This window comes from Mugil cephalus, chromosome 14 (assembly GCF_022458985.1).
Source record: "Mugil cephalus isolate CIBA_MC_2020 chromosome 14, CIBA_Mcephalus_1.1, whole genome shotgun sequence".
In the NCBI taxonomy this organism is placed as follows: Eukaryota; Metazoa; Chordata; class Actinopteri; order Mugiliformes; family Mugilidae; genus Mugil; species Mugil cephalus.
The window spans coordinates 6,303,922-6,322,717 of record NC_061783.1 but is presented as its reverse complement, the minus strand read 5'-3'; the positions used below and the strand labels follow the sequence as shown (position 1 = coordinate 6,322,717).

The 18,796-nt window shown below is 41.4% G+C and overlaps 2 protein-coding genes across 3 annotated transcripts; one reads left to right on the top strand and one right to left on the bottom strand.

The window, feature by feature from the left end:
- Window positions 1–5,704: 5,704 nt before the first annotated feature.
- On the bottom strand, window positions 5,705–10,510 carry LOC125019464 (3-oxoacyl-[acyl-carrier-protein] synthase, mitochondrial-like). The gene is made up of 2 exons (XM_047604239.1): window positions 9,316–10,510; window positions 5,705–8,579 (listed from the first exon to the last, which is right to left on the bottom strand). The coding sequence occupies exons 1-2, from the start codon at window positions 10,308–10,310 to the stop codon at window positions 8,177–8,179; spliced, it is 1,398 nt and encodes a 465-aa protein (XP_047460195.1). The 5' UTR covers window positions 10,311–10,510; the 3' UTR covers window positions 5,705–8,176.
- A 196-nt stretch (window positions 10,511–10,706) lies between these two features.
- On the top strand, window positions 10,707–18,730 carry LOC125019463 (peptide-N(4)-(N-acetyl-beta-glucosaminyl)asparagine amidase-like). Of its 2 annotated transcripts, XM_047604237.1 has the most exons (12): window positions 10,707–10,921; window positions 11,526–11,640; window positions 11,736–11,816; window positions 12,761–12,923; window positions 13,017–13,236; window positions 13,407–13,528; window positions 14,588–14,733; window positions 15,432–15,542; window positions 15,633–15,836; window positions 16,539–16,724; window positions 17,780–17,957; window positions 18,049–18,730. In XM_047604237.1, exons 1-12 carry the CDS (start codon window positions 10,821–10,823, stop codon window positions 18,222–18,224), a joined length of 1,803 nt encoding a protein of 600 aa, XP_047460193.1. In that variant the 5' UTR covers window positions 10,707–10,820; the 3' UTR covers window positions 18,225–18,730. The 2 variants fall into 2 exon arrangements, with proteins under 2 accessions (XP_047460193.1, XP_047460194.1); XM_047604238.1 differs by lacking the exon at window positions 10,707–10,921 and having other exon boundaries at window positions 11,562–11,640; window positions 11,736–12,018.
- Window positions 18,731–18,796: the final 66 nt, after the last annotated feature.

Genomic DNA, 18,796 nt, shown 5'->3' with positions numbered 1-18,796 from the left:
GTCAGTTATTATTAGCCCGCTTTGTAAGGAGATCATAAATATTTCCACTTTTGAGGGAAGCCAGTTAATTATACACGCCTGCCAGCAATCACGCCTCCAACTGACATTTCATTAAAAGAAAAGAGCATACTATGGCTAATACTATGCACCGGAAAGGAAAGAGCAAGGGCCGTGTTCCCTTTTGGAAAATCTGCTGCAACAACTGTGGCATGTGATGCAGAGTGCACCACCCCTGACCCCCGCTGTCTGCCCTGACCCTGACCACTATAGAACCCGCCATTCCTCTCATTTCTTCCCAACTGTGTCTTCATTTAACGGTGTCAGCTTGGAGAAGGCTCTCTTCGTTTGGAGGCATTCTGGGGTCAGCGTGTGCTCTGTATAGAACTCTGCTGTGTTTAAATTAGGATTACTCATAGAGGGTAGACTTTGTAGTTATTTCAGTTTTATGTGAAAAATGACATTTTGAATAAATAAAAAAAAAGTGCTATAATAACACAAAATTGACATTTCTGAAAAAGTTAAGTCTCCTGTAGGTCTTGTAGATGTTAGAATTTAAGGAATCAAGTGGAATATAATATTCGTTAATAGTAACTAAACTATTTGATGAAGACATTATCAATCTAGTTATCATAAGTACACCCATGTGGAACCATGTTTGGAAAAGAAGGTTTAGGGAAGGGTTTACTAGGTTCCAGTAAATCCTGCACACTGCTGTTTGAATTAATGTGGGGGTGGCATACAATTATAAGGCTACATTATGTGCATTTGCCTTCTCCAGCTGCTTTTCAGTAACATTCAGTATGCCTGCTATTTTGACTGGTGTCAGGCATGCGAGACAGATGGGGCAGAGATTCGGTGAGGAGAGATAAGTGTAGGTAGGTGTGCTGTGTTTGGCTTTGTTCAGGTTTCTGCAGTATTTTGTTTGATGAGAAACTGGTCTATAATCTGTCTACAGCAGACGAGGATGGGTCAGTGGTTCGATGTTTTCAACCATATGAATGATCATGTATGTTTACTGTACATTCTAAGACAGTTGTCTTCAACGTTTTCCAGGCCAAGGACCAACAAACTGATAAGAGATTAAGTACCAACTATATGTATATCCTTTTACAACTGTTCTAATACAAAATAATGTCTCTTCAGCTTCCCATAAATGTTGCACTTTAACTTTGTGCTTTCATCCCGTAACCTGGCTGCACCTGTGCAAACAATATATTCAACAGTACTGCAGTTAGCGCAACCACAACAGTCCGGTATCTTGTGGCAACAGCGCTATAGTAGTTCTTGTAATACCGTGAACCATTGTCACAGTTTTTGTATTATGGAACATGTTCCAGCTGCAGCTCATGAGGGCTTCAGTTTGTTGTTTTGGGAGGACATTGGCCACCTTCCAATCAGATCAAACTCGCGCCAAAAGATGATTTCTCCATAAAGAAGGTCATCACCACACAAACACTCACTAGCGAACTGAGGTGGCACTTCATTGGGTGCATTATTTAAGATCCAGTGGTCACCATTTAGTTTAATGTCAGTTTTTACAGTTCAGTCTAATGCACTCAAAGTATTGTAGTGGTGTTAAAGTATAACCGTAATTACTTTGTCACGACTGTGTTAAAACTTGAAGCTGAACAAAAGACCAATCCCGGACCTGAATAATGGTCAAAGCAGAGGAATGAAGGCCATGCCACAGCCTAAGAAAGGAGGTCTAATTTTAGACTCTGGTGATGAGCTGTGCTCCCTGTGGGACAGGGTGATATCAAAGGGAATGCATGCTGACTCTGTTGCCATGGTGATCATAATTCAGCTTGGATATCTCCTAATTAGGAGGTAGGGAAAAAAAAAAAAAAAAGTGTTGGAGAAAGAATATCGTGTCACAATATGAATCGATAACTGCTGCCCCACTAGTGAACTTTTGATGTGGAACTCAGAAATCACTGAAAAAGTTTCATCCTGTACATGTGCAGTATATCTTAATGCTGCAACATATTTTTACACTGACACGTAAAAATGCCATTTCACTTCTCATATCATATAATAGTAGCCATCAGGTCCACATAAAAGCATGATGGTTGTAATCTACAACCTGGTGCATAAAACAATAACATATACGATGTTAAGACTCTGTGAAGGTCCTGAGGACGAAACATTCCCCGTGGAGATGCTGGGCTTTCCTTTCTAACCCCACAAAAAAAAGAGGCTTGTCATGACTAATTTATCCATGTCTGGTTATTTCACTTTTCTTTTCTTTTTTTTCTTTTTTTAATGAATGAATAATTGATTTATTCATTAGCTCGATATGACATCCAGAAGAGTTAATAAAACTTAATCTCTAAAAATGGATCTGGAGAGACGTTCCCCGGCGCAGTAATTCATCATCCCGGTCTGGCTTTACATCACGCTAATAAATGGTGAAAAACAGAAAAAGAAGTCCAAGCATGAAACTGAGCTTTCACGTTCAGGGTTTGGCCAAATTTAACTTTGTGTACTGTTCACAAGACAATGCAGGAAAAAATAAGGGCATCATAAACACACTGTAGGAATGTTTAGGTCCATGACTAAATCAAGGCTGCATCTTTTTTAAAGTACATGCACATATAGCCCATGCCTGTGTGAACCATTTACACTCGTGCCCTTGTCAGTCAGGCACACTGTGTAAAAACACCACCTAAACACTAGTCGGCGCTGTGTTTTTTTCTTTTTTTTTGCCAGTCTGAGAACTGTTCGTTTCTACTTAACTGCTTTAATTCCCACTTCACTTTCCGCAATGGTGACTGAAATATTTGCCGGAAATTTCGACCAGTCACACAAATGTCTGCATCTCTGAACCTGCTCAGTTAACCTTTCCTCAATGTGTTCCATCTGTATTGATCCAAAACAATGAATCTGATAATTGCAGATATGGAGAAGCAGCCGGAAATACTAAAGTGGAAACTCGCTACTACTAAGTGGACCAATCACAGTTCTTGCGGTTCGCATCACTGCAGTACGTAGTTACATTTCTGAGGAGGTGTACGCTACGGCGCTAGGGTCTGTGTAAACTCTACGCTGTCGCTGTAGTCCCCTAGTCAGCATTTAATTGATGCTGGAGCCCAAATTGAGGAAACCAGATACATGGTTAAAATATGTTGCCATGCCCCTATTGGCTCCTGTTGTGCCCTCTGTTGTCTGGTGACTTAGACTTTTTTTTTTTTTTGTATGATATGGTATATGGTTGACATCATGAACACGTTTTCTGGGTCACTGTGTCCAAACTGAACCTAATCCCCCAGTGTGTTCTTTGACTTTAAGCCTTGTTTTGTGTTAGAAATTACCAAAGTAGTGAGCATATCAAAAGTTAGGAATTAATTAACCATACATTCATCTCATCACGCTGCGGTTATTTTACCTCTTTGTATTCATGCCTCAAGTGAAAGGCCATCACCTGTCTGCAACTAATTCAAAAATTAGCTGCAAGACTTCTCATGACAGACAAGAGCACATTCCCACCCTCGCTACACTACACTGGCCACTGTCAGGTGTACGATTCATTCCCTTTCTTTTAATTACTCTTAAAGCCCTACAAGTCCCTGCTGAATCCTTCATTATATATTTACACATGATCTTTGGGCCTAGCTTCTGCTTGTGGTCGTCAGGTAAATCCCTCCTCACTGTTCCCACAACACGCCTCATCACTGGAGGAAACAGCCGTGGAACTCAGTACCTTCCTTCAACTAACCTCGTTTTTAGGTCGATGTTTTTAATTTAATTTACTTTTGATCTTGACTGTGCACTATTTTATGTCTTGTCCTGTATGTCCTGTGTAGGAGTAAACAGACTTGTCCAGAACACAATAGACAAGACTCATTGAATTGGGCATTGAAATAAACAATGTATTTCTCCACACTGACCAGTACAGTATTACCAGATAAACAACATTCAGTATTTATTCAGTGCACCAGCTGATTGAATTACATTTTGGATTAGTCCAGACCTGTAGATAAGCTTTGACTGAGAGACTTGATAAAGACTTGACAACAACTGGACTGTGGTCGTTCTACACAGTATTATATTGATATGATATTGATTTTATTGATATCTGTTTCTATGTGATGAAGCTACTGTATACTGAATATCCCCAAGGAATCAGATTTTAACTACTCTGTTCTGCAGAAAGAGAAAGAGCAAATCAGATTTTGAGTCCTTGTTAACATGTGTTCATTGTGAACACTAAGAATAAATCTTCTCGTTCATGCGTTTTTGACTGCGTACAGATGTTAATTACCCCGCCAGACTACACCAGCTAACATTATGATGTTCCATTCACCAAATAATTGACATTAATCACATGGTAGCTGTGGATATTAGAGATAATAGAGAGAGATTTGGAGAGGATACATCCTATTGTTTTATGCGACACCTTCAGTATTTCTTCTGGTGCCATCACCAGACCAAGGAAATCTAATAAGCAAACCGCAAGATCGTTTCCTGACACTGGCAAAGTGGGGAGGGTTTAAATTTGTTTCTGTTGGAACAAATCAGAAATTATACAATAAGGATATTTATTTCCAGGTCTTCAGGCCCAGGGTCAATAATGGATGTAGGCAACACAGTACGTATTGCAAAATGAGTTTTTGGCGAATCCAATTTTGCCACGAAGACAATACACAACGAACGGTGGGGTGTTAGGCTTCTGTTTGGCTGAAGGACATCCAAACAGTTTAATCTGTCACTGCTTCAAAGGTGAATCAGTATTATTTTGAACACTCTTCTTCTGGCGTCCTTCCCAAGGCAACGTTAACCTCAAAAGTGAAAATCGAATTCATTACAAAACAAGAAACACATTCTTGGAAGTGATAAATCTACAAGCCTAAAGTCCTGTCAGACGATGTGTTTCAAGGCCAATTAGACTCTTCACTTTGACCCCTGTTAAAGTTTCTGGCCTCTAGAAAGGGCACTGGAACATTTGATGTAAGACCATAAAGGTAAAGGTGAAACCTATTTGAAATCTTTCTTTTTATGTAATTTTATAGGTTAGTTCGTGCAGAATTATCATCATACCTTATATTCTATCTTTAAAGCCGCATGTGTCGGTCTATTTGTTGCACTACGGACCCAGATTCACTTCCTACTCTAAAGGTGTGACCTTATTTTTTTATTGAATGATGAAGGGTTGCCCAGTGCGTATAAAGTAACCACCATAAATACAGCGACCAATTCTGTTGATACAGGCCCCTTTATAGTCATTATACTGTATGTTTCCCCCAGGAAGGGAGACATGAACTGACTGTCTCTGTGTCCAGATAAATCAGCAGAACAATAACAATGATGTCGTACAAACTCTAAAGAAAGGTAAAAGTTTTCCAAACTGTTACCCCAGGGGACCCTCTTAGTATTTTACTCCGGATGTAACACAATTGTGTACCTAATTGGCCTCTCTCAGTCTTCCTTTCTGCTTTCTGAACAGTAAAAGTGAAGAGGCTGGAGCAGAGTACCTGTTTGCCGACTGCCCTCATGAGTGATCGTAAAAGCCACTACTGTGAGATAACGTCTCTGTTAAGATGTCATTAAGGTCCACTGCATGCAACCTCAGCACCACTAGCTTCATAATACAAAGATCTTCCTCCGTTTATTCTAATGGAGCTAAAAGCTTCTCTAAAAGTCTCTCTCTTTCTGTTTACCAGGTGCGTACATGTTACTTGTGGATATAGATGGAATGCACTATACACAATGCAAAAACATTCATTTATTGATTTGGTCTGATATCAGTGCTCACTAATATTCCTGCGTCACTTGGCATTGAACTGGTTTCAAGTTCTGACAACGCAATAAAATCGACCTGATGACTCAGTATTTTAATTCCCCAATTCCCCACTTCTCATACTGGTATCATGATACTGATAAGAATCAGTCTTAAATGCTTATGTTTAGACCGATCTTTCTTTCTTTCTTTCATTTGCATATGATTTGCATGGTTAAAAAGCTCTGTATATACAATACACAACACTGCCTCCAGATATTTTTCTTGACCACACTGATTGGTTTTCTGCGTTATTTAATTACTTATTGTACAAACAATGCTAAAGCTATGCGATCTAACATAGCTTTGCAAAAATGAGCTCGATGCAAACTTGTTTAGATCTGTGTTGCTAATTCCAAGCGACGTATTACTTGCGGTGAACAGATGCCACCTACTGGTGCCAAACAACACACACACACACACACACACAGCACGCATGATACACAAGATATGTAAATTGTAAAAACTATACGTTCTAGAGCCCCAGTCTCCTGCTCCAAGAAACTTCAGTGCAAGAATAAACAGATGCCTCGTAAACGTGCAGTATATTCTTCATGTATATTTACTACTGTATGTGTGTGCAATCACTTGTTAGCTTTCCAATAGAACAGTTCTGCTCTACTAACTCTTAGCCTTACAAAGCTTATAGTATTTGGGAGTTGTTACGACTGAGCGAGCTCCTGATTCACCTGTGTTTTCATCTAAAGGCTGAGGTTTGTAGCACTACTGAATTACATGGTGTTGTACAAACACATGTTCCTATTATTTTGACAGCGCCATCTTAGTCATTTTTCTCGGATAAATAACAGAAACACTTTAACTCCACTTTAACAGCTCCACAGGCTGATCATTTGGTGGAATTACCTCCATTAGAGCCATCGGTGCAGGACCGCTTGTATTAGAACGCATTTGTCTTCACTGGTGTATCTAATTTTATGTCAGTTTGCCACCCAGTGGATGGTTCTGCACTCTTTTCTGGGAGATTGTTTCTGCGATCTGCTGGAGCCCCTCTCCCAGTTGGGGGGGTCATTAGCTGGGTAGTCGACTGGCTTCGATTCAGCAGGTGGGGGCTCAGCTCCCGTTCAGGGGGTCTCTGGTGTGGCCCTTAAAGCCACGTGCCTACCTCATAACTAATAATGAAAGCTAGATTCACACAGCCCTGGTTCTTATTGCTGTTTTTTTTTTTTTTAGCAGCCTGATCTTCCTTTTTTTTCTTCAGAGATGCTTTCAAGGACAAAATCTTTTCTGTTCGTCTGTTATCCTACTTGATTACCTCCATGAGACCGGTGCCCCCTTTAAATGAACATCAAACAATGTTTGTCACATATAGATTATTTTCACTTCTTTATCCGGTCAAGAGAACAACATCACCTTAAATCATCAACTAGTGGACCACCTCCCTTCCCTACACCCGTCCTGCACATGTCCATTGTATCCCACATGCCACGTTAACATGGTATCACAAACATATAAAGCCATTAAGGCAGAGCATTATTCAGAGTCAAACAGAAATTCTTTCGCCATGAGTCTACATGCATGCAATGTTGAAAAAATGTATGAGTAGCGTAATTAACAAGTGTTATATTTTCGAGGGTTCACAACGCTTCAGGAAAGAGGAACTTGTTTTTTTTTTTTTTTGCATTAACCAAACTGACGTACAGTATATTAAATATATTCTGGTGCAACTTGGTGCAAATGCTGACTAGAAAGGTGGCTGGTACAAGTCTTGATAGCGAGGGCCACCATTTGGGGACTTTCAGGCTAGCTACACCTGGGTACACCTGTGAGCCGTAATATTATAACCACTAACAGGTGAAGTCTGAAGCAAGTTGGACATTTTGTCCTTAAAGTTGATGACAGGAGACTTTGACAAGGATGAAACTGTTATGACTTGACGACTGGGTCGGAACATCTCCAGAACTGCCGCTCTTGTTGGGTGTTCCTGCTCTGCTTTTATGATCACTATCTATCAACAGTGGTCAAAGGAAGGAGAAGGACCAGAGACCAATGGAACAATGATCAATGGGGAGGAGGAGGAGGAAGAGAAAGGAGTTGTGCTTGTCAAAATAAATAGTAAGTACATAACAGCAATAACATTAATGAGATCATTAATGTTTTTCACTTCACAGGCTGGTGGTTTTAATGTTGTGGCTGATCACTGTATTTCAGCTTGGTTCACAGATCACGATACAATGTCCTCTGACTTTCACAGTGTATTTGAATACTACCATCGGAATTTTTATCCTAATATACTACTCAAAGCCGGTTGATGAAAACCCACAGGATCAGTCCCAGTGTCTGTGGAGGAGGTCACATCGTCAGTTTATTAAAACCGCATCAGAGGTGAAGAGTACAGCCTGGGTCAGATCACATATTTAACACAACAGTCCCAGTGTGTTATCACATGCTACCGAGACACAGTGAGGCGTTTGTGCCGCCGAATCCGAATGAGTTTGTGAGGGCGATGCGGCGCCCCAGAGTCCGCCACGCCTGAGCCGTGCAGGGGACGTAATTCAAGTCAAACTCTGGCTCTGTGCGATCCAGGTTGAGGGTTGGGGGCAGGACCCCGTGGTAGCAGGCCATAGCGGTGAACGCTGCCTCGAGGGCACCAGCGGCCCCGAGTAGATGTCCTGTGGCTCCCTTGGTGGAGGAGACAGCCAGGTTGGCTGCGCTTTGCTGGAAGAGCCTCTTGATGGCTGCGTTTTCTGCTGCGTCGCCCAAAGGCGTGGATGTGGCGTGGGCGTTGATGTATGTGACGTCTTCCGGTGAGACGCCTGCGTCCCTTAAGGCTGCAGACATGCATCTGTAGAGACAATGGATGAGGTAAAGAATACTGCAGGTTTGTAACAACTACTCCATCGTTGTTATGGCTGATGTTACTGTTCTACTTTGCTCCACTGAATTTGTTTAAGTTATGTTACCGTACTCCCACATCTGACACATTATTGTTGCACCAGTCAATATACTTTAGATTTTTTGTTTTTTTTTGCAAACCTCCAAATTATCACTAAATTCTGCAGACATTTGGTCTGACGTTTTTATGGTGATGTGTTTTCCCAAATTAGCCCCAGTGCCTGCCTCTCATGTTTTGGCACACAAATCAATTAGCAGAACTGTCGGAAAACCCATAATCTTGGTTAATAACTTTTAAGGTATTTCCAGAAACCTCCCCATCTCTCCTCACCATCTGCATGGCCATCTGCTGGAAACAAACTGACTTTAACTTGGTGCACACAGTGCTGTAATTACTGATGATAAATGCTGACAAAAACTACAAGAAAACTATAAGACTATTATTAGAAAACAATCCTTTAAAGCAATGGCAACCCAATTTTATTGCAAGTTTAACTTGCAATTCAAGAAGAGATAAAACTACAAAATCAATTGTGCTTTTCTGTTTGTGTCACCGTCTTGTGACCCTGCAGTTGCAGGTTAAGCAGACTTAGGGTATGATTTCCAACCTGCAGGAATTAAAGTGAGCAGTTTCGCGGGATAAGTTGGAATATTTTGTCACATTGCATATTATAAAAGTGAGTGACCTGAATGCTCCATCTCCATCTGCAGTGGGTGCAGTGATGTGACTGGCATCCCCCGACAGTCCGTATCCGAGGACCTCTGCGTAGATTCTGGCTCCTCTTTTCACTGCGTGGTCCAGTTCCTCCAGGAGGAGCACGGCTGCTCCTTCTCCCATCACAAAGCCCTCCCTCTCTGGGTGAAAGGGTCTCGATGCGAGCGTGGGACTGTCGTTCCATTTTGTGGCGAGCGCACGTGCCCTGGCAAAGCCGGCTATTGAGAGGGGCCCGACACACGATTCTGTCCCCCCTGTGACCATGGCAACGGCATCCCCGTGGGCAATGAACCTAGCTGCGTCGCCTATTGCGTGTGCGCCTGTGGTGCACGCTGTAGACACTGCGTGGTTGGGGCCCTTCAGTTTGTGCTTTATGCTGATGTGCCCGGCGGCCATGTTGACGAGGATGCGAGGCACGAAGAAGGGACTCACTTTGTTGTAGCCCTTTTCTTGGAAGGCAGCGGAGGTGCGAGCGATCTCCTCCAGCGACACCATGCCCATGCCAACAGCCACCCCGGTGTTGAGCTGCTCCTCTTCACTCCTGGGGGACCACCCCGAGTCCTCCAGGGCCAGCTGAGCGGCTCCGAGGGCCATCACTGTGGCTGGGGACATGCTGTTAATCTCCCCACGTGAGGCAAACCTCTCATCCACAAACTCTCCCTCTTCCGTCCCTCTCGGAACCAAAGCTGCCACTTTGCAAGGGACAGTCCTGTAGTCCTGGGACTCCAGGGCGACAATGCCACTCTGACCTTTGATCAGGCGGTCCCAGGGCACAGCAGTCCCCGTGCCCAGAGGACACACCAACCCAATGCCAGTAACGACAACCCTCCTTCTGTGCTGCTGTCCAGAGCTGAGATGCCTTGTATTTTGATTTGGACAAATGCAGACATTCTTTTGGAGAAGAGACATTATGCTCTGCGTTCTCAACTGGAGTTTAGTCCAGGAATACACTGATAAAGCAGACATTCTGCTATCTTTCTGCTAACTTTGACAGCCAGCTAGCTTTAAGCATCGATCACTCTCCTATAAGTGTCTGAAAGAGACTTAACAAATGAAATATCCTCCACACAAAACGGATGTTAAGTTCAAAAATTACTTAGCAGGGAACTTGCTAAACGTTAAGTGTCACTCGTTAAGACACGTTCATGTCATCCTCTGATTTGCACATGAGCAGCTAACGTAGTATGTAGTACTAGTAAACGCCTGAACTGATTCACTTGTAAATATAAAATAAAACGCACGTACGCCAATGCCGCAGTATGGAAACATCTATCACTGTTTAATTGAATTTATTTTGCAAAAAAACAAAACAAAACAATCAAATACGACATTATAAAGCAGCTTCGTGAAAGTAGCATTTATATAGGCTTTTTCTAGGGCAGCTTCATTCAGGACCCGGTCAGTTAGCCACGGTTAGCATTAGCAATCAAATTCAAAAGTGCCAGGACGGTTCCGCTCGTGCGAGTAAACCCGAACATGGCTGCGTCACCGGCGGTCACAACACTGAGTGAAAATCCGACTGAAGTCTTCTTGGACGTCGCCAAGTTGTTACTAACATACGCGGACAATATTTTAAGGTAAGGTTCTCACAAGAGAGGAACGCACATTTGCGATGTTGTATGTCAAGTTAGAGCTCTTTTTTTGTTTGTTTTTTAGAAACAGACTGTCAAGTAAAACACAGTAATAGCTGACATTCTTGTCTTTTGGTCTTTACGTATGACAACCTATTTATTTAACATTACGACTGAACTAAGAAGCGGAAGTCAGGACCAGAGGCGGATTCATAGGGGGCGTACTGAGGACGAGTTGAACAGCCTACTACTAATGCTACTTTATATACTATTATTTCGTAATTTTATCAAAACCTATTACAACATATGTAAAGAATATTAGTCAAAAGTTAGTTGTTGCAGCAGGGTGTTGTGAATTCAGCGTGATCTGACACACCCACTTCACAGTAGTTGACCTAAACTATTTACTTGTGCCTCTCCCAAAATTGTCTGAAAAACACCAGTGCGTTTGAGAATTATCTCCGAAGTTTCTGTAGGAATACCTTGTTTTTGTATTCTAATGTCTCTGAGAAATGTTGGAAACGTTGGTCTAGTTCTCGCATAAAGTGAAAAAAGGAACTGACAACCAGCTACTACTCCCTCATGTGATCATCATGCATCACCCCAACAGGTTTCCCAACGAAGAGAAGTACAGGTCGATTCGTATTGGCAACCCTACCTTCTCCACCAAGCTGCTGCCCATCAAAGGTGCTGTGGAATGTCTCTTTGAGATGGGATTTGAGAAGGTAACTATTATAACTATTAGCCTATGTCATTGCCTAGAATCATTTTGCGCATCCAGGCATTCGCATACCTGAGCGTAAACTACTTGGTTTTTCAGGCTGAGACTCACTTGGTCTTCCCCAAGTCTGCATCAGTGGAGCAGCTTAAGCTCATCAGGGAATCCATTGCAGCAGAGAGGGTAAGGACATTTTCTTCTTCAGTGAAGTGATCGAGACCATATGAAGACATCGAAAGTATTCACCACTCATATCAGTATAGAAAGTGCACAGAGGAGGCTGACGGTGAAAGTCGACATCAAGCCGGCTTCAGATCATCCAGTAACTCTGGTGTCAAAGTGTCATAGGAATATGATCAATATGATCAGGGCCGGTGAATCAGAGGTTGGTCAGAATCAAAGGCGAGAGGTATTTTTTCTTTTTTTCTTTTTTTTTTTCTTTTACTAAAGGCAGGCTTCTTTCTTTTTTGTAGCGTTTCTTATTTAAATGAATTGATATTAACTGATTTCCCCTCGCTTCATATTTATATTTTCAATCATTTTATTTTAGCCTTTTTTGTCATTCATGCAAATGTCTCTAAACATTATTGTGAATTTTGCCCCGTCATCACCAAATATATTTATATTATTGATTAGGCAGGCAATATTATTTTCTATTAATCCTTGGTCTTGTCTGCAACTAAAGAGACTTTAAAAATTGAGAAATGTTCCTCACAACTTTTTAGAACTGCTGTATTTCAACATATCTCGGCAGATTCTCAAAATTTCAACCTGGTGTTTTACCCATAAATTTGTGCCATTTGTCTCTATGTCTCATGTTAACTTCTGTTGTAGTGAATTGGGGAAATGAAGAAAGTAAACACAGGAATCAGGCACCTGTAAAACTGCTGTTATCCACTTTTACCTACCTATAATGGTGCATGGGATAAAAACCACCATTGCGAATTGCAGCTGTTACAGTTCTTTGTATTCAGTCAGTCTGCAAACAAAATTAATTTAGTTTCTTTGCTGCTGGGAGCTCACACTTTTTCCCTCTGGTGTGTGTGTTGTTGTAAATACACCAGGTTGTAATGAATATCCTCTTTGGGTGACATGGGTTGAGATCCGGATGTCTTTCTGTTTGTCAGGAGAGCTGTATAAGCTTCTTAAGGACACTTCAATCCAACTTCGAACATGTGATGATGTACGAAAACCTTGAGCTGCAGCAGAAGGCCAGGGACCGCATCCCTCATCATGAGCTGTCCTCTGCTGCTCAAGACAAACTCAGAGCTGCTGTTGAGGCTGACCCAGGTGATGCCCTGTCACACTTTCATTAAAGCTATCTGTTTGAGGTCTGGATGCTTCAGGGGGTTTAAACGAAATTACTTGGTGTCTTGTTTGTAGGTTGTAAACTTGGAATAGAAGACTTCCTGGTACTAGAGTTGCTCAGGTGGTTCAAGCAGGACTTCTTCTCTTGGGTGGACCGCTTGCCCTGTAGCCGCTGTGGAGGGCCGACCAGTCATGCAGGCTCCCTCAGGCCCAGCGATGATGACAGCCACTGGGGCGCTCACACAGTGGAGAACCATTACTGTGAGAGCTGCAAGCTCTCCACCAGATTCCCCAGGTATGTGTTGGCGTAGCTTTTTTTTTTTATCTTCTTAAGTGAATGAGTTAGGGTTCAGGTTGAGATTTGATTTAAGTAGTAAAAGAAGTTATGCAGCTAGTATTTTCTTCTATGTTCTACACAGTAAATATTTTGTGAGCCTTCCCTTTGCTCTTTGTTGTGAACATCAGGTATAACCATCCTGAGAAGTTGTTGGAAACCAGGAGGGGGCGCTGTGGGGAGTGGGCAAACTGTTTCACCCTGTGCTGCAGAGCCCTTGGCCTTGAGGCCAGGTACATCTGGGACAGCACAGGTATGTACATGAGTGACCAACGAGGCGCCAGCGTTAACACGTTTTCCTTGCAGCCCTATCTAGACTATTATTAAATATTTAAAACAAAGCAACTAGAGTTTCTTGAGTTTCTTAAAAACCTTTCCTGTTTCTTCTATTCTAAACAGACTCCTAGGAATCTCAAGCTTTTGAGAGTAATTGAAGTGGATTGTTACGGCAATGGTGTTGTTAACCCACTAGCCGTCATGTGAGTCGTTCTGTCCTTGAATAATCTTGGTCATCCGCGTCTTAGTATATCTAAAAAGTGAATTGTTACTTACCCTTTTACAAGGGTTCAGTCATGAGTAGGAGATAAGACTATATTGTAAGAGACTGATAAGTGATAAGACCACCCCTTAGTGAGAATTTTAGCACTTTGATATTGATGGTTTCTTTCACCCCTCTTTGAAACAATCTAACTGTGACATTCTCAACCTTAAAAGAAGGTACCTTGATGTTCAGGTGTAGGTGGATTGCTGACATGTGACCACTGTTTGTGAAGGTGTAGTTTTGTTTCCCCCAATGTACAGATCTTTGCTCTGCAGTACAGTACACTGTTGTATTGACTGCTGTGATTTGTTTTTTTTGTACCTAAGATGGACAGAGTTCACAGGGATTCAGATTCTCTGGCCACGTGAGGCTTAACACTGTTGTCTTGTTTCTTTTCCTCTCTGTTCTCTCTATTTGGGACTTTTTCTAGTGTCCGTTCTCCTTCTCCTTCCCCCGATTTTGACAAAGTCATGTCAGAACATTGTCTTGATTGCGCTGCGAGCATGAACCTAACCAAGGATATTATATTGCTCCCTGAATCGTAGCAAAATCTGGGTGTGAAAGCACCGTGAGGAACTCCATCAAGACCAGTATTTAGGTTTAACATGACCCATATAACTGAGAAGCATCACAGACGTCTGAACACTAGTTTATTATTTATGCTCATATATAGATGAGTTTCGCTTTTGTTACATGTTGGCAGGACTCCTTCACACATGAATTTAATATATTAAGAGCATGCGATGCTATTTTAGCTGTGTGTTGTTGCAGACCACGTGTGGACGGAGGTTTACTCGGTCTCCCAGCGTCGTTGGCTCCACTGTGACTCGTGTGAGAACGTCTGTGATAAACCGCTGCTGTACGAGGTCGGCTGGGGAAAGAAACTGGCCTACGTCCTGGCTTTCTCTAAGGAACAGGTCAGAAAAATGGACACATATTAGGACTGTTGATGCTTTTGTTATCATTAGTTGAAATGTAACTTTTACTTGAGATTTTTTGCCTGTTTAAGATCCTGTTTGTCAGTGAACAATTTTATATGTATTTTATATGTACATACCTTTTACTGTCCGACAGCATGTATTTAAAAACTAGCAATGACTTAAAAAACCTCACCTAAAAACAAACAGCTTACAACAGTGAATCTGAATTTTCACTTGTGTTATATTAAATTATTAATGATTAATTGTTTAATTGATAAATAGTTTGCAGCACTTTGGACAAGCTGTGTTGCACAGTCATGATCTGGGATTTTGGAGAATATACACAAAGTATTTGTAAAGATTATCTTGACTGAACTGAATAATCTGTATTTCAGACAAACATTAGTTTTAAACGCCAGTGATTATTGTTAAAGGAAACTAAGAGTTGAATAGTTTCATTGTGTGATTTTTAAGTCGTTTTTAGGCTAAACATCCCAGTGTGAGGAAATGACATACCTTTCAAGGGCAACAGTAGTAGCACCTGTTGGCTAAGTCAGTTTAGTCGCTGAATCAGTTTCTAGGTAAGACTTAGTTTTAGGATGCACATTTCTTTATGATGTTGAAGGAAAGATAATGAACTGTTTCAAAAGGTGTTTTCACTGGTGTAGAGTGACAAATGTGTGTTTGTGGGGCAGGTAGTCGATGTGACGTGGACGTATTCCTGTAAACGTCCAGAGGTTTTGTCCAGAAGGACCAGAGTTCAGGAGGCCTCGCTGCTGCACATCATCAATCACCTCAATGCTTCAGTAAGTCTCCACCCTTTAACCCCGCATACAAGAAGAGTTGCTTTGGAGGCTGTCGTGTAAACCACTCTGCTTTCTGCTCTGACTCTGAAGAGGAAACAGTCACTGAACACGAACACGAAGAGGAAGAGGAAGAGGAAGAAGGAGCTGACCGAGAGGTTGCCTGTTGAGCTTGTTGAGTTCATTTCTCCAAAGAAACCAAAACCAGGAGAGCTGGGGGGCCGCAACTCTGGGTCTCTGGCCTGGAGGGTAGCCCGGGGCGAGACTAGCGCGGCCGATACAGGGACCTCCGAACAGGTACAGTACATTTCAAGTAGACTTACACAGACATTCACTGAACATTTCAGTAGACCTCAACATCAATGTGCCCAAAACTTTGTTAATATTTGCTTTTAGATATTCTTTGTAATGGTCACAACAGATAAGTGAAGTTGTACATTGGTCCAGTTTTGTCTGAATACTGAATTTATATATATATATATAAAAATGTGTGTGTGGATATATAAACCCCCAAAGGAATCCATGGCAACTAGTAGTTGTCTGCTGCCACTTACAGGTAATGTCTAGAATATGTGAAAGAACTGGAAATGTCGGCTAATTTCGTCTCTCTCTCGACCTTGAAAAAAATCGGATAAACAACTTCTTTGTTTTGAATTTTTATATGAAACCATTGACTCAGTCTCTCCTGTTTGCGTTTCTGATGTTTCAAGCCAAACCTTTAATTCAGCATTCACCCTTTAGGCAGCACACTTGTAGGGTTGTGGGTTTGCGAGTCTCTGTAGCTTCCATGTTTGTTGAATTCACTTTGCACAAAGCTAGAACTACATTAATGGACACCAGCGTGGAACCCAAAATCAGTCCCAAAAGATGAGGTTACTAAACCATGTCTGTTGTACTCTGATCAGTCTAATAGTCTGAGTTATCTTAGACTGGATGCACATTTCAGATGCTTATTTTACTGAAGACGAAGTGTCTTTAAATGTGTTTTTATTCTGTCAGGTTTCAGGTTTCGTGTTTACTGCTACTGAGGAAGAAAAGAGTGCCGGGTTACTACATGTGCACTACAATGCCACCAAAGACCAGTACTGCCGAGTGTCCAACAACTCTGAGATCATCCAGAGCTGGGATCAGTGTGTGTGGAGGAAGGAGTCTGTCTTCAGAAAGGTGGAGAATGACTGGCAGATGGTATGTGTACTATTCTGGGAGAAACAAAACTTATTATTTTAAAGTCTTAAATGAACTAATGTTGCTGTTTAATTGCACAGCTATTGAATTCCTTTAGTGTCAAAGGGGGCATTTTTATTACATGCAAACACTTTGATTGTGGCCAGTTGTGACCTTCTTTGGTTAACTATTAGATCAACTCTATTTTAGTTACAAACAGCACAGATAATTATTCCAGAGGCTTTCTGCTCATAAACTCTTTTAAGGAGCACCTCACTAATTTAAGTTGGCAAAGCCATAACGTTTAGAGACCTTCAAGGGACATATTGTGTTTGACATTGACATCCTTAAAATAGTAAAAGGGCTAAAAGTCAAAAGTCAGTGTAGTTTAATATTTTTAAGATCAAATAACCCAGATAAAGCTTTGTAGAAGTCAGGGCAGAGATGGTACAACAGGCGGAAAGAATTCACTATAAAACTGGTTTCACCTGAATTCTGCATGTCGTTAAATCCGTTGTAATGACAACAGACAACATTATAATTTGAAAGAAGTTGCAGTTGCTGTTTGAGATTAAAAAGAACAAGGAAAGGAGCAGCCTTGTACTAGAACTACAAATCCCTTCTAACACCTCTGATATGTTCAGGTGTTCAAATAGAATCGGTGTAATGCTGCCCCAAGTGGAGAAAAGACTCATCAATTAGAGCATGTGTGCATGATTGAATTAAACCAGCTCAGCTTCCTATTTACGTGGATGAAAATGTATGTGATCTTTGGGAAGAACGTTAATTTTGTTATTTTGTATTTGTTCTTGTGTCTTGACAACAAACTGTCACAAAAATTGTTGCAGATTACAATTAATTAACCAATGACGGCAGCTGACATTAACAGTGTCACGCTGAGTGAATAAAATTCTGATAAATGACAGTTTAGTGTGAGTATGGGGCTGGAAAAACTTCTCTCACCTGTTGATGGACGGATTGAAATCTCTCTCAACAACATAAACACATTGAACTGATGTAAATCAATAGGGGAATGTAGTTTGAGGCGTAATGACCTGACTGGACTTCTTCTTTAGGTGTACATAGCCCGAACGGAAGGGTCTTCGTCGGGCAAAATCAGCTGGAAGTTTGACTTTGCTTCAGCAGGAATGAAGATTAAGTCTGTTTCCGTCATGGCCAGTAGCCAGACCTTCCAATCTGGGAAAGTCTGTTGGCGCTTGCAGTCCGGCCAGATTACAACAGAGTTCCCTGGAGGTATAGTTGCCTGCTACACTCCCTAAAATACCCCCAAATGTTAGTGTGTCACATGATTCCTTTAATGATTTCTCTGCTTTTGAACCCTTAGATGGAAAGATGGAATCGTTCTCCTCTATGTCTGGAGCTTCAGAGCTCATTGTAGCAGCAGAACTCAGCGGGGGAGATGGGGATGTCTCGTGGCAGCACACTCAGCTGTTCAGACAGAGCCTGAAGGACACAGAGGAGTCATCATTTGAAATCCTAATCTACCTTCAAGATGCTTAACAGTAGTTTTTAACTTAAAAAAAAAATTAACCCATAATTGTTCTTTACCAAACTGTGGAGGCGACAGGCACCTCTTGACAAAATCAGTGCACTATATAAATGTGTATTCTCTCCAGGACGATAGAACATGCATGGCCTAATGATAGATGATTGAATTGAACCTTTTAATGTTTATCTTTTAAAAACCATAAAGCCATATAAGTTTTTTTTTTTTTTTTTTGACAATTTGCCTCCACTGTGAATCTGCTGGTCATATGTGATGCGCGGAGACATTCCACATAGTACGCAAGGGAGCGCATGTGGCTCCAGATCTGTTGTTTGTAATAAACTGTCTCTTTTGGTGAGTGTGTATTATGTTTTTTTTTGTTGTTGTTGTTTGTTTTTTTGCATCTGGTCATACCCAGTGATGTGTGTTTGCAATTCTAAATGGATCAGATTAATTTTTGAGTTGCTGTGATGAAAAGAACTCATGTAGTGTATGGTAATAAAGATATTTTTGTAGTGTGGTTGTGGAGTCTAAAGTGTAAAGCTGTGATAATAACATATGTATTATATTACTGACTGTGAGCTCT

Excerpts from the sequence above, each read along its gene's own strand:
- LOC125019464 (XM_047604239.1), bottom strand. The coding sequence starts at position 10,310 with ATGTCTGCTTTATCAGTGTATTCCTGGACTAAACTCCAGTTGAGAACG. Across the intron at positions 8,580-9,315 it reads GATGGAGATGGAGCATTCAG|ATGCATGTCTGCAGCCTTAA; the intron begins GTCACTCACTTT and ends TTGTCTCTACAG.
- LOC125019463 (XM_047604237.1), top strand. The coding sequence starts at position 10,821 with ATGGCTGCGTCACCGGCGGTCACAACACTGAGTGAAAATCCGACTGAA. Across the intron at positions 10,922-11,525 it reads TACGCGGACAATATTTTAAG|GTTTCCCAACGAAGAGAAGT; the intron begins GTAAGGTTCTCA and ends TCACCCCAACAG. Across the intron at positions 13,237-13,406 it reads CTCTCCACCAGATTCCCCAG|GTATAACCATCCTGAGAAGT; the intron begins GTATGTGTTGGC and ends TGTGAACATCAG.